The sequence below is a fragment of the Citrus clementina genome, unplaced genomic scaffold, assembly GCF_000493195.1.
Source record: "Citrus clementina cultivar Clemenules unplaced genomic scaffold, Citrus_clementina_v1.0 scaffold_3, whole genome shotgun sequence".
NCBI lineage: Eukaryota > Viridiplantae > Streptophyta > Magnoliopsida > Sapindales > Rutaceae > Citrus > Citrus x clementina.
In genome coordinates, this window is record NW_006262339.1 from 5,238,907 (window position 1) to 5,254,814 (window position 15,908).

The 15,908-nt window shown below is 35.0% G+C and overlaps 2 protein-coding genes across 2 annotated transcripts; one reads left to right on the forward strand and one right to left on the reverse strand.

The window, feature by feature from the left end:
- Positions 1-967: 967 nt before the first annotated feature.
- On the reverse strand, positions 968-2,185 carry LOC18049966 (ethylene-responsive transcription factor 1A). Its single transcript, XM_006440171.2, has one exon. The coding sequence runs from the start codon at positions 2,050-2,052 to the stop codon at positions 1,237-1,239; it is 816 nt and encodes a 271-aa protein (XP_006440234.1). The 5' UTR covers positions 2,053-2,185; the 3' UTR covers positions 968-1,236.
- A 12,032-nt stretch (positions 2,186-14,217) lies between these two features.
- Positions 14,218-15,470, forward strand: LOC18049967 (ethylene-responsive transcription factor 6). Its single transcript, XM_006440172.2, has one exon. The coding sequence runs from the start codon at positions 14,387-14,389 to the stop codon at positions 15,314-15,316; it is 930 nt and encodes a 309-aa protein (XP_006440235.1). The 5' UTR covers positions 14,218-14,386; the 3' UTR covers positions 15,317-15,470.
- Positions 15,471-15,908: the final 438 nt, after the last annotated feature.

Consider the following 15,908-nt stretch of genomic DNA (forward strand, 5'->3'; position numbering starts at 1 on the left):
TTTTTATCTTAAAATTCATTTGAAATGATATGTTATTAATTAATTAGTAATTCTTTAAAATACCCAAGTAAATTAATTGTATTATCCTTAACAACCAATTAATGAATGCTACATCATTTGAGGTGCTTTTTAGGATAAAAAATTTTGATATATGTACCACTGCTCTTTGATATTATTGAACAGAACAGATAACAACAGTTTATAAGTAAAATTCATTGTTAGTTTAATTATTATGCTTGTGGGAATTGAGTGAGTGATCTGGATTATGGACTTGCAACGTCTTGAAAAATTAATAAACACGTAAAAGCCTTACCTAAATATAAACCGCAAATCTCTTATTTTAATTTGAACTTGATAACTCGTAATGCTCTGATGAGCAACTTGTTTCAATGTTTGTAATAAATCTAGTATTTTTTTTTAATTACATGAGATTATTGCTCATATTAGAACTCATATTTCATGAGACTACTAGATTGATATTTACAATCAGATAATTATTTGGATTAATTTAGTAATTTATAAATCTTATATAGATTTCGAAAGAGAAAAAATTGTCTTCACTCAAATTGAAGAAGAAAATTAAACCCCACAATTCGTTGTGGGGGACTTGAACTCATGCTAACCATTTGGCAAATCTAGTATGGGTTACACTAAATAGATCTTTTCCTTTGTTGCATGTATATAAACAGCTTTTATAATAGAAAGTATATTAGAAACAAATATTTGGACATATTTTTAAAATAAGTTGAATTTGCCGGTCCCGCGTCTTCGTCAATCCGGTACCCCATGTGAAGATGAACTCGTTACATTTCACCTTAGTCTTCAATTCATGTACCCCCAATGTAATGCAACTATTTCAGGTACATCAGTCATAAATGAGAAGTGTCCTGTGTCAACCTCAGTCATGAGGCATCGTTTTCATTTGCGATAAGTAAATAAAACGACAATTTCTTTCTTGCCCAAAATATGATCATAAAGAATAAAGGATTTCTTTCATTTCAGAAATTTTTCACAAAGAAAAAGCAGTAACAACAACTAACTCTTTTATATTCACAATTCCCACTCTCTTTTTTTTTTTTTCTTTTTTTTTTTTGCAAACACCCTTCAAAGTACAAACAAACTTACAAATTACAAAATCACGTGCGGGGATGATCACCCCCCCGGCCCAAGAAAAGAAGAAAAGAACTAGTAGATCTCTCGGATAAGATCGACTTCGGAGTTTCTTCCACGTCAGCGTCAGTTTACCAATAGCTGGTCACCACGTGTACAGGAGGCCACTCGCGCCACTTTTCCAACTCCACTTCCCATTTCCATCCCGGCTCGTACTGGCACCGACGCCAAGGCAGCCACCTTTCTCCTCCTCTTGGGGGACACACTGCCACTATCCGTGGACGAAGACGGCTCCGGCGTGGACCGCTTCGACTTAATTCTGACCGGCTCGGGCTCACCCGAGTTGATCCTTAGGGGAAAATTCAAAAGAGCCCTTGATCCCCTCATCCTGTAAGCGGCTCGGTCATAAGCCAGAGCCGCATCCTCAGCCGTCTCGAAAGTCCCGAGCCAAACCCGAGCCCCATTCTTAGCCGGGTCACGTATTTCGGCCGCAAACTTCCCCCAAGGTCTCTGCCTAACCCCCCTGTAATGCTTCCCCCTAGAAGGCACCACTGTAGGAGCCGGAGCACCTCGCTCCTCCGGTAACGCCGGTGCCGGCGCCACTTCCGCCACCTGATGGCGATCAGATTCGGCTAACTGCTCCTGTGGAACCCATCCAACTGTTAGGGCATCACGCAAGAAATTAAAGACAAGCATGTCCTCGGAGTCGTTCTCCCTCAAAGGGAGGTCCCCCCAGTTGTCCGTTAGACATGGGTACAATCGGCTAAAGCTTGAGCTCCTGAAATAAGTAGGGGGAGCCCCGTTGGACTTGGAACTCGCTGATGACACGCTGCTCAGTCCAGTCTCCGATTCGCCGAGTAAGTGCTGGCGAACTGAATCCAGCACAGCATAATCCGACGGCATCATATTCATACTACCACCACTACTACTGTGTCCGTGCATTTTGCTTCCGGATTTAAAAACAGAAATTGGTTTATGTATATATTTCCTATTCCTTGTCGTTAACTTTCTTTGTGAATTGTGAGTGTGCAACTGCAACCTGCAACTTTCGGATTTTGATGGAGGGTGAACCTTATATAGTGGCAAGATGCATGAATTTGAAAAATGTTGGAATTTTAGAAATATTTTATTATATTAGCGGTTCGTGGATTTTTTAATTTATTATTATTACTATTATTGGAGCTTGGTTTCCTTGAACGTTCTGTAAGATGAAATTATTAAAGTGGGTGAGGGGATTTTAATCACGTGACTTAAATCGATCAACGGAAGGAGATGATGCTGTTGTGTGTGCGGACATCAAATTCTTGGCTCATGAGTCATGGCTGTCTGTTTCTGTCTCAACTTGTGCTAGTTGTTGGTACATAATTGATTTCTTTTTCTTTTTTCTTTTCTTTTCTTTTCTTTTTTCAAATTATATGATTGATGACTGTGTTTATGAGTAACAAATCAAGGAGAAGTGTGCAAACTTGAGTAACAAATCTTGTATCTCAAGTACCATAATTAACTAAACAATTATGTATCTTCAATAAATCATTCTTAATTTATTATTACACGTTATCGCACGTGCCACTTTCTATGAACTGTCTACATTGCGTCGTGTATTTTACAAAATAATTAAACAAGTTATGCTATTAGTATAAGAAGATCTTGTTTACACCTAAAAATGTACAAGACAAATAGTAATCAAAATAGAATGCGTTTTTGGAGGATAGAATCATGTGTTAAACTTAAAGAGAGCTCGTGATTCAATTGTATGAAGGATTAGATTAATCAAAAAAAAAAAAAAGGTGGTGAAATATCTTTTACCAATAACCGGTAACAACTGATGATGGTGGCATTTGGCCACGATGAAGGGGACTCTTTTCTTTTGAACAAAATCAACGAGAACTAAAGAGAGAATCAAATCAACGACACAACTCTTCATTATAGTAAACCGTCAACGAAAATTTTGCACATTTTATTACGAGCTTTTAAAACCCACAAGTCAAATATTTTTTTTTTCTTAATTTACCTTTCACACATCTTTACGTACTTGTTTGGAAACATAGATTTGTGATAGAAATTCTTAGTAAGATTGTTACAATTCATGATATAGTCAAATTTATCGGGAAAAAAAATGAAGAAAATGATGTTAAAAGCATAAGTTTGGTTTGGATGAAGCATCGAGGATGGATCGGAAATTAGAAAGGTGACGAAAGAACAAGTTTTCGTAAAGAACAAAACACGACACAGCCCACAGTTCAGATACAATGGTTCTGGACGTGATCCATAGACATATAAAAATATTTTAATTTTATTTTCCATGGATAAGGCTCCCTACCAAGTCAATTTTCCAACCAAAAAAAGTCTATGGTGCGGGTGCCCCACACCCATCAATTTGCAACACCTTTACTTTCACATCAGCTACACGGAAGCGAATTAGTTTTTTACTTTTAAAATTTTGTTTTTCTTGATTAGATATCAACCTAATTCTTGTCTTGGAGTTGGAAGATCTAAAATTCTAAATGGCTCAACTATTTTCTTAGAAAATTATTAATCGGAAAGCACGAGGTCTTGATTTTCATGTTCATATTGATTCCGTTGGATTAGTTGTAATCTTACTGGTTTTGGTTGATCCACTTGGAGCTCATTTTGTAGTATACTTGTATCTGTTAAAGTTGCAGCCTTAGTTAATTTGTCCACATATTTTTTTTTTTTTTTTTGAGAAGGAATATGTCCACATTTAATAAACAGATATTTTGAAATACTTTTTTAAGATCAAACTCTCTTCTCACTAACGCGAGCGAGCAAATCTGGAGTACACACCTTTTGTTTCCTCTCGTTCTCAATATCGTTCATATATATCTATGTCAACATAATTTATCATTATATTCAGTGACAGAGCTCAGAGTAAATCTGGAGGAGGGGGACTAAGTTTAAACTTCAAGTATTAATAAAGGATTGTTTTTAGATGGTTTTTTTTCATCTATGGCTATGGTGTAGTCGTCAAAATTTTGGGAATTTTGCTTCTAACTTCAGCAATTGGGGATTTTGATTGATAATTGAGACCAATGGCGGTACCACATTGGAGCTAGCAGAGAGTTTGTTGCATTTTTAATTTAATTTACCATAAAAGCACCTATAAAAATTATAAAAATAACTTTTTTTTTATGTCAAACCCGCGAGAAATATTGTTATTTTGAAATCCCATGGACCCTAACTCTCCTCGCACAAAATAACATAAACCACTCATCTTACTGAGTTTTATCTACATAATTTTTGTTCAATTGATCTTATGGTACGTGAAATTCAACTTGATATTTACATTATGGACATGGGTTTTGATAACAAATTTTTAGAATTGGAAAGGTATTAGTGAGCTAATAAGAAAAATAGTTGATACTAAGAAGGACAAACTGTATTTATTAATTTATCTATTGGTAACATTAGTGTTGATTTTTACATGTTGCTACAACTAAAGTAGAAATAGCTTTTTCAGCTATGAAGCTTGTGAATCATCAGTGAAATCGGATGAGAGAAACTAATTGCATAAGATATATTTTGTGGTTTTGATGATATGGTTACTCTTCAATATTTTCAACATATGAAAACACGTCGAGGATATATAAATGCATTGAATTGGATATATTAATTTTTTTATTTGTTGACCACTTTTTAATTATATTATTATTTAAACTTAACCCCTGATAGATTGAATTCTTAGCTTCTCCCTGATTGAGGCTACTGTTACAAATAAAAAATAAAATGAAAAAGTAATTAACAAAATAAAAATCAAAGAGTTGTGTCCAAATTTTATCAAACATTTAAAAGACTATTTGCCAATTTGTCAAAATGAAAAAGCAATTAACAAAATAAAAATCAAACAATTGGGCCACTTTATTTCACAAAATATAAAATTACATTTTCATCCTATATATAAAGTTTACAAATTAATTGTGCAGTGGCCAAATCAGTATTTTATATTTAATTTTTAATATTTCCTATTTGGGGGAAATTTTGGGTGGTAACGTGGACCAAACTTAGTGACGCGTGGCAGAAAAAGTCAATCAAGGAAAATCAATTTGTTTAATTGGATCAAGATAGCCTACAAAGGGATACAAGGTAAGTTCTTTGAAGAAAAGGATAGTTTTGGTAAAATATACAATATCAAAGAGTATTATCAGAAGCTAGATTTTGGTAGTTCGGGCAAGCACGTGAACAATGCATGCCATCATGAGAGAAAACAAAAATATTTTAGTTTGGCTAAGGATGAGGAGTCAACAAGAATATAGATTCTCTATCTAACCAATGAGAAAAGACCACGTCAGTTGTCATTTTTCATACCACCATAAAAGCAATAGGACCATAGGGCTAGGAGGCTATCACATGTCTAGCTGTGGAGGAAAAAAGTGAATGGTAGATTTCTTGTCTTCTAAGCTCATGGATGTTATCATTAAGGGACCACAAGACAAATTACTCAAATAACTTCATTTAAGGGAGGTCATCCATTAAATGAGTGTCATGTGCCCAAAATTACTAATATACCTTCAGAAACACTCCTATATAAGTTCCACGTGTTCAATCTTGAGGGGACTCTCTCCATCTCTAACTCTTTCTCCTTTTGCTCTATCCAACCATTGGGAGATTTTTCCAAATCTGATTTCTTGAGAGGCCATTTCATCTTTTTCTTTCTCAATTTTTATACCTATATGAAAGATTTTGGCCATCTCATCCTGCAAAGAAGATTTTCCTTTATTCTTTTCTGAAAAAACTCTCTAATCTCCATAAGACCCACATCTCCATAATATTATTATCTACCATAAACAATCTTTAATAAGGTTTCATTTATAGTGTAGAACAAATCATGCAATACTTCATTGATATAGTCAATTAGAGATGAGCTACTCCCATGGATGTAGGCCAAAGGCCCGAACTTGTAAAATCTTGTTTGTTCTTTATTGTTTATGCTTATTTTTTGTTTATTATGATGGTTTTGTTGCTCAGGTCGTATTTCATATATGATTTCACTTGAATTATCCTACAAGTTCTACGGAGTTAACTAGATAAACTCTTTAGAGCTATTTTCGAAACTCTCTTGAGCTCCCTATGTCAATTTCTTAAATTAAATCCCATGAACTCCAGGGGCTCGCCCTAATATTCCAAACTCAAAATACCATAGCTCGCCTCCCAAATCACCTCAGCTATAACTCCTGCCCCAAATATCATAAAATACACCTAAACCCAAACTGAACTTAATCTCTCCCTAAAATATAAATTTTATTTGTTTTAATTGGATTTGACATGAATCCGGTAAGAATAATTGCCTAATGGTTCGAATTGTATCTTAGCGAAAATCCAACTAAAACATTTCTTTTAGAAACTTCAAAAATTTTTTTAAAGCCTACAAGTACCGTAGGCCCCTCTAGTCGTAAGGAGCCTTCCCTGATTATATTATGCATAGCTCTAATTTTGTCATTGTGTATTATTTTTTTTAAAGGAATTTACTATCATGTAGTAGTTTTTAATTTTTCTCTTCCAATTTTTTTTTTAATATTTAAACTTGTTTCGCGACGGAAGGGGAAAAAACAAGTCACCCTTAAAAATTCGTGTTTTATTGCATTTCTTTGACAAAAAAAAAAAAGAAAAGAAAATAGAACCCGTGATCTTACCATCGTATTAAGAGATTTTGTGATGATTTCACTGGCTTTCAGTAGAGTTTGGCATCTAAACCACTACAATATCAATTAAAATTAATGTAAACAAAACATAAAAATCACAATTGTATGGTGTTCTGGTGCACTAAAACTCCTGGCGCTTAGTTTATACGAAGACGGATTATCATTTAAGAAAAATTTCTCCTCTTTTTTTTTTTTTTTACATCTCATTAAAAATTACAAGTACTTTACAAATTGAATATTCCTTCATTAGTGCAGGTTATGCCGAGAAGAGAAAAGAAAATAGCATTGATTTTTCTACAAAGTAATATATTTTCTTTGGATTCTCTTATCTTACATGTTTTCACACATAAACAGTACGTGAGCGCCATACGGCCATTATTCATGTGTGAGAATATTGCCATTTTCTTTTCTCTTCTCGGCATTAATGGTTTTTCAGTCAAAAATTGATTCTATCCGATTGCGAAATTGGCACACCCTACTATGTATAATGATAACATGACACTTTAAAAAAAAAAATAATAATACTGAACCTTTGAAGTTGACCATTCTGGTCACGTAAGACTTTGACCAAGAACCCTTCTAGTCTACTTCCCCTGTTTTCAATCCATTCAGTTCATCAATCATTATCAGTCGACAATTTAATAGACAGGTCTCATTCATGTCCACGTGCGCTGCACCCGCTATCTAAGACTCCATTGTTTTCACCAAAAGACAAAGAGGACCTATTGACGAATGAATAATAGTATAGAAAATTTATAATTGTGCACATGCTCATTTGGATGCTGCATGGAAGTTTGTTCCTTGAATTGTAAGTGAACGCCAAGGCCTCTCTCTGTAGCATTTATTTATGAGTGTATAATACGCATTAGCGTTCAAATCTATTTGAAGCTTTCAACAAAGCAATATCATTATAAATAAATATATCATATTACCCCCAACCTTTACTTGCTGCATAACGGCTGCTGAATAGTGGAATTCCAACCATTTATATTTATAATAATGGATTCCCATTTACGAATTTCAAGTAATCAAACAAATATTAATGATTGTGACAAAAAACAAATTCGATGCACTTACTATATAAATAAATAAAATAAGGTAGCTGTTACGTTAAACTCAAATGTCATAAATATCGTATTAAATAATGGTTTAAAAAATGACAAAAGAATTTGATATTATAAAACTATCAAACGTTTGTGAACCAAAGTCAGCAAATAGAATAATATTCTTGGAAAGGCGACGAAATGGTATGTTAAATATGAGATTACGCAGATGGCCAAAGGAATTAATTAAGTAAAACTCCACTGTATCATTTGATTAAAAAGCATGAGACCAGGTGGGTTTCAGAGATAGACTGGAGCAAGCCGTATGGAACCTGCTTACTCAAAATCAAATAAATGGGGCTTATAATAATATCAACTTGATGATAATCACAAGTCGACGTTCAAAACAAGAAAGAGAACATAATATAATATAATACATCACAGATACTGACAAGATCACTGTCGGCATTAATTTATTTGCAGCAAAATAATTTACAGGATCACTTTCGCTAATGCATTACGTGCGTGCAATCAAACCGAAAGCCTATAGCAAAGAAAGCAAACAAGTTCAGTGTCCAAATAGTTAGATATCCTCACAGCGGAAACATTGTCTGGGATAGCTTTACAAAGACATTTGTTAAACCTTGGAGCTCAGAAGCAAAGATGCAGATATTCGCAAATGAAACTGTATATACAAACAACATCAACTACAGTACCGATAATGATTGATACTGTTGTGACAACAATTATAAGACCTAATATCATTTATAGAAGGGCGGGGCTATTTCAACTTAAACTTTAGACACAAATTTTGAGCAATTGATCTCATAAAATCCAATGATAGACATTGAAATACACACGACCTGTATACAGGATATACATACATAGTGAATGCAGCTAAATACACGGCTTGAATATGTCATAGCTAGCCAATAGTTTCATACAATATCAAAACTTTTGCACATTGTGTTTTTTCAAGCTTAGAAATGGATGAAGCTTTTAATACCTCTCTGATCTCAGATCTGGGTCTGGCAACTACTGCAGTATCTAACATTCTACTAAGAAAAAGAGAAATAAAAATGATGCTGCAATGTTCCACATAAGTAATACAGTTTCATCACATTCAGGCAGAGAAGTGGACATTCCTAGGTCCCAATTCTACTTTTACACTTGGATAAAGAACATAAAGTTCTCTACTGAATGCAACCGATTGTACAGAAAACATATTAGATCAAAACAAAATACGACCTATTAATGGCCTAGATGAAACGATTACAGATGGCAAACCTGTTAGCGGATATCACAACTTCTAGAAAATGCAAAGTATCATGTTATTTAATATTGATTGAGAAATGTAGATAGTCTATATAGCAAATCCAAGAGATTATCCATGGAGATTACCATCTATAAACAAGATTTGTAATAGATATAACTTAAAAAGCTTTGCTAAATGCATCCAATTGACAGGACACCGATTAGATCGGAACAAAATCTTACCTGTGGATAGCCTAGATGTAACCACCACAGCTTGAAAGTTGTAAGCAAATTTTACGGCTTCTAGAAGATGCTAAAAAAAAAAACCTGTTATTTAATGTTTGATAGAAAAAGATAGATAGAGAATCCAAGAGGCTTTTCATAAATATTAGTAGTGTAATCTAAGAACTAGATTCGCAAGAGATATCATTAAAAGTAATTTCAGGTGGTCTGAAGAACAGTATAAAATGATTGGATGTCCCATCACATACAATCCAAGCCCAATGTGAAATTCCATAACCAGGCAGTTACATTGCCTGATGATCACTTGTAATATGATGATATGATGCCACAAGTGTTAGAGGAGAAACTCGATAGCCGACCTTAGGCCTTGCAGTTTGGGTGCAATCTCCCAGAGCTTCCTCTGTATCCAGCCACCTTTGGGCATCATTAACTGAAATGATTTTGCTGATGATTATTAAAACATCAAGGTTATAGATGATCCTCAAACAAGATTGCACCCACTATTGCGAGGCCCGAGGTCAGCCTTTAGAATTCCTCAGTTTCCACTGAGAATATCAGTTTCAATATTCAGGTCTAAAACTTATTCCTTCTTCTCAGCCTGGTCAAAATTTTGTTTCTGAATTCTGACCCACAGAAACATCTTGTATATTTAGTAAATCTATCTGCATGTTCCAGAGTTAGCTCCACTCAGCCGACTGTCCTATTTTTTGTGTTGGAAATTTTCTTGCATATTGCTCACCATTGATCGTAGGTTTGCTGTTTCCAGATAGGTTGAGGATGTGACCTGGAGGGTTAACTTGTAAAGCCCAAGTATTAATATCTGCTAAAATTAATAGATCATGATATGTCTTGAAGCAAATCCAATCTTGAACATGATTGATCAGGGTGAGGACATCGGAAAGAGGAAGATCTTGTTCACACATGCCTGCAAGAATATGCACTTTTGTGTTTTAATCCCAACTCTGATCCAATGAAACTGGTAATTGTTATATGTGTTCTAGAGGCTAGCGTAGTTATTTTATTGACAAATGCTGACTTGCTAGTGATTGCCTGCAGTATGATCCACAATCCAGCCTTCACCAATCTCTGGCACTGGTAATTCAAGCTCCTTTTGGAAATCCCTTGGCTTGCATGACAATCTCCATCTTCAGGCCCATCTGTCGAACAAGTTCTTTTGAACCTAAAGCAAAAACTTAAGTCATGCATCAAAAAATCAATTGAACCTAAACCATCAAGTGGATCTAGATTCATTCTTAGCTTTCACTTTAACCTCTCCTCTAACAAACAGAGGCATAGGACTACATTCTTATCACAAATTACTCAGTTCCTCGTTATTGATCTCTTCGGGCATCTTGGTGCGAAGATGGAGCCATTTCAGTCCCAAAGTTAGTGCAAACAGAATTGAGTCCAAAGCTAAGTTGAATCTTTAATGAATCTAATCACTTTACAGGGCCGACCTAGGGTCAAATTGTATTCAAGAAATGCTGATGTGTGTTTAAAATGGATTGAACATACATTTTACTTTTCAGGCGTAATTGTTAAAACGAAGAGCTACCTATATTTTTATTAATCTCAAATGTAGGAATTGTAAATACTGGAGCCCCAGTATACAGCAATGAAGCTATTAGGATAACCACAACATTGACATTGATGCATCCATGTCAACAAAAGGGAAAAAAGCAACGGATTCGCAGAAAATTGGCAGAGAAAAGAGGAAATACTATCAAGTGTGCTAGAAAAAAAACAAACCAGAGCTCAAAAATTCTTGTAATTGGGACTTTTTATCAGAAAGTCGTGTATTTTTGCTAAATTTACTAACTTTTAAAGCACCAGCGCTAAAAATAAACTTGGGACTTCGCTTGTAACTGGCAGAACAGCTCATTATGAAAATAAGAGTTCCATAAATGTATATTTAGAATTATCAGCTCTACATCTTGCCAAAACAAATTAATAATATTTTCCCACTAAAAACTGCTACTTCCAAATTCACAGAATAGCAGTGCCACAGTGAACTATGACCTAAGAAAGTCAAATCAAGGTTCAAATTTCAAATGGAAGATGAGGATGCAGTCTCAAGCTAATCAAAAAATCAATAACAGTCAGCCAAAATAGATTTGAACAATCTCTATAACCAGAAAAATAAAAAGAAAAAAAATATAAATACCTTCACTAATAAAGATATCACTAAAATACAAAAAATACATATGTCAATACACTGAAAACTGTGTTTCTTTGTCTGTATTGAAATCTGTGTTTTTTTAATTTTTCATTAGTATTCCCACTTTAACAAAGTGAGGATGCCCTCACTAGATAATGATTATATCTATATATATATATTCTAATTTGGAAGATACTTACACTCATGTACCACCTGAGTTCCTTTCATGTGGTGCAACTTTCATCTTCTTCAAACACATTCTAGAAGAGGATCTTACTCTAAACAATCAACTTATCTCTTTTTTTTTCTTTTTTGTTTAAAACATTTTCAATACCAAGAATGGGAAGACAAAGAGTAATGAAGTACATATTAACTGCTAGTCTTGTAAGCTATATTTTGTTCATGATCAAGGATACTCAATTCTTTTACAGATCATGAGGGAGGAACGCTGATGCTAGGAGTTTTAGCTGAGCTTTAAATGACATAAAGAAAGATAAAAGTTCCAAGCAATTGCTGTATATCATGTTAATATTTCTCATCAAATAGAAAAAGTGTATATCACTTTCCGCTTCTGTGAGCAGAATTTTCAAATTAAAGAGATGCAGAAATACACCAAAGTTAGAACATCAAGAAGAAATAAATTGAATGCTTGAAAGACATGATCAGCCAAGCAAGAAACTTACAATTTAGAAAGTTTGTTCAACATTAATATCATTTTATAATTTAGTGCAAACTAGTGAACTATCTGGAAAATGATGTCCTTTTGGTTAGTTATTCTGTTGTGAGATGGGGCTTTAATTGTGCACGATATTCCTAGTTCCTCCTTTACCACGCTGACATGCATCCTCTTTGATGCTATAAACGATTAATTTTTTAATGCTTTCTCAAATTAACCACATTCATAGATGAACAGATAGGGCATCGCAAAGACAAAAAGGCCAATTAATTACAGTAAAATAATAACGTTAGACTGGGAGTTCATGCATAGAAGTTTAAGTTTAACTGAAAACACTATGTTGAAAAAAACAGTTAGGTTGAAATTTAAATATGGATTTAACACTATTTCAAAAAGTCGACTGAGTGTTTGAGTTAGCCGAGTAAAATATTTATTGGTCACACAGTTTGGTAAAAGCCATGCTCTCATCTACATAAGAGAAGTAACAAGAATTACAAATCTGATGAAAATTGCAGAAAACTGCAAGCTTCAGACCTCCATGTAGCAATTCTATACTTCCAGAGTTAACAGGCAACACTAGCTGCCACTTACAGCGGTAATTCTATAAAGGGTCTTGCTAAGTTAGTAAGTTACATTTGATGTAAATTACAGCCAAACTATTTCAGCCAATGGCCCTACCACCTGTTACTTATTTATGTCTGGCTGAAGGTTACATCAAATATAATTTATCCAGCCACTAGGGCTTGGCCTAGTGGCTAAAAGCACTCCCTCACAAGTGTGAGGGAAGTGGTTTGAGCCCCCACAGACGCATTGTAAGGTTTAATTTAAATTTTCTTCCTCAAAACTTGAGTGAAAGCAGTCTTTCTCCTAGATATTACACTTGATAGTACCACCTGTTACTTATTTTTGTCTGGCTGAATATTTGAGAGGATTAAAATCTGAGTGGTGCCATATTAGAATTGATGTAAACTGATCTCAGTAATTTGTATGGTTGTAAATATCATGAGCAATAATTCTCCTAAAATAATAATAATAATAATAATAATTTATCCATAAAAATGATACAACTTAGTATGACCCCTTAAATCATGACACTTTCAATTCTTTCGTTATTTTGGAGTGCTGTTTATAATGTACAACACAGTGTTTTCACTATTTAACGTACTTTAAGGCATAGGACACTCTTGGACTTAGATCAAGTCTCAATTTCAATTTTTTATGCAACGTTGCTTTGATGTGATTGTAGGGCCAGTGAATGTATTTTAAAAAGTGGGAAGCATTCAACGGTTGCAACTGTGTTAGCAGTTTTATGTCTCTATTATTTAACCAGTCTCAACTGCCAACCACTCATTATTTAATACCTTAGAGCATCTTTCTGAATGGCCTACTCGATCTTTTCTTACTTTCACATTTAATGTACAAATATATCATGCTGGGAGTAAAAACTTTGAATTAATCAGCCCTAGCATTCTAGAAACCAAAAAAACCAAATCAAAAGTTATCCATTAATGAAGATAATAGACTTGCCAATAAGTCCAAAGATTCATTTTGCACTAAGCAAATTAAATGGATTTCTAGAAAGGCAAAATTATTAAAACAGCTTCAATCATAAGGCAGGCGCCTCTTATCCAAGAAATAAAAATAAAAATAAAAAAAGGCAGGTGCCTTGTCAAAAGACCAAATCCAACACAACATCTTTTTCTTTGCTCTGTCTTCACACTTTTAAAACCATAATCTTGTCTAATACAACGCAGGATCAAATTTATAACCTCGTAATTAATTAAAAGTCTAAATCCAATCTAATACAACGAACCATTGTATTTTTTGACCATTTTAAATTTCAAATCTCAAATAGTATTTTAATAAAAAACGTGCAACTTTTTTGAAACATCAAGGAAACATCATCTACACTGAGCAAAGCAAAACTAGTAGCAGAAAACGACAAAAGAGTGCGATGATCAGTGTACCTTGATTGTCAGCCGTCCGATGGTCCTTTTGACCTATCTCAAACTTGATCCGACGGCCGAAATACGACAAGGAAAATCCGTAAGGATAATCAATAATGTGAGGAGGAACCTTCCTTCTTGCATCGTCGAAGGTCCGTTGAAAAGTCAGCTGTTGAGAATAGCTCAAGCCTTTATAAATTATAAGCGTTGTACGAGTGAATCTCATCCAGCATACTCAAAACTCTTCAATATTTTTAAGATTCAAAAACTCTATAAGGGACACAGCTTGCTTAGTTGCCATGGCTACACCAATTGAAAAATCAGCGCTCGAGTTTATCGAGCAACATTTGTTCGGCGAAAATTCTCCTATTGCGGGATTTAGTTCGAGTTTGTCGAGCGACACTTGCTCGCAATCGCAAACGTCCAGCTCTGCATCTTCAGATCGTAGTTTCTTCAACGATGCCGTTTTCTTCGACTATGAATCCAAACCTCAAATCATTGATCTTGTTACACCGCAACCCACTAATACTTGCTCTGAATTGACTAACGATTTCTTTGAATTTGACATTAGACCTCAAATCCAATCGCAACCGAGCAATTGTAGCTCGGAATTCGAACCCAAGCCTAAAATATCTCCAAATTCATCCTCTCAATCGTCTCGCAAACCGTCGCTGAAAATCTCAGTGCCTAAGAAAGCCGAAGGTCATCATTTCACCAACCGGAAAAGCAAGGCCAAACCTGAGAGTTCGGAAGAAAAGCATTACAGAGGAGTTCGACGGAGGCCGTGGGGAAAGTACGCGGCCGAGATCCGAGATCCTACCCGGAGAGGCGTACGTGTCTGGCTGGGGACATTTGACACGGCCATTGAAGCAGCTAGGGCGTACGACCGTGCCGCTTTCCAGCTACGCGGCTCGAAAGCGATCCTCAACTTTCCTCTTGAAGCCGGCAAGTGCGACTCAAACGCTGCGGTGGCTAGAGAGTGTGACTCGAGCGCCGAGGCTGGCGCGTGTGAAACGAAACGGAAGAGGGACTGTGAAAGCGAAGAAGAGGAGAGAAAAGCCAAGGTGGTGAAAACGGAGTCTGCGGATACAGTTAATGAATTTCCTTTGACGCCGGCGAGTTGCGCGGCGTTTTGGGACTTGCATTTGGACTGGGACTGTGGTGTGAAAGGGATATTCAACGCCCCTCTACTGTCGCCGTTATCGCCTCAACCGTTGATGGTTCTTTGACTTTTGACTTTGAGTAGTATAATTGGCGTGGCGGGTATTATGTCTGACGTGGAGCTTTCGGATTGCACATGCACATATAAATCTTTTTGAAAAATAAAATTACTTTTTGATTAATTCTTGGAGCTTAAAAAATGAGTTGATTGATTTTATTCTACGTAGTTGTGGCCAAAATGCTTCAGTTCAAGACATTTTGCGGAATCTGATTCAATTATCAATTTATCATTACCAATGAACTCAACTTCTACAAAATTAACGTCCCTCCTCTGTTAACATATTACATTTTGAAGCGCCAAACCAGCCATATGCTACTTAAAATCTCATAATGTATATTTAATTACCATATCTATGCAAATTAATTCAAACATATTATCATATGAGTAATGTTATAATACTTGCAATTTATTCCAAGTGAGGTAGTGTTCTTCACATACATTAAAGGTTAATGTACTAAATTATTTTAAAATTTATGAAAATCATCAAACTTGATGACATCATGATGATTACATTTTAAAGCGACTAAACCAACCATGTCTTTTTTTTTTTTTTTTTATAATGCGGACGTGTTTTTAAATTGTGTTGTTTAAAAGAATTA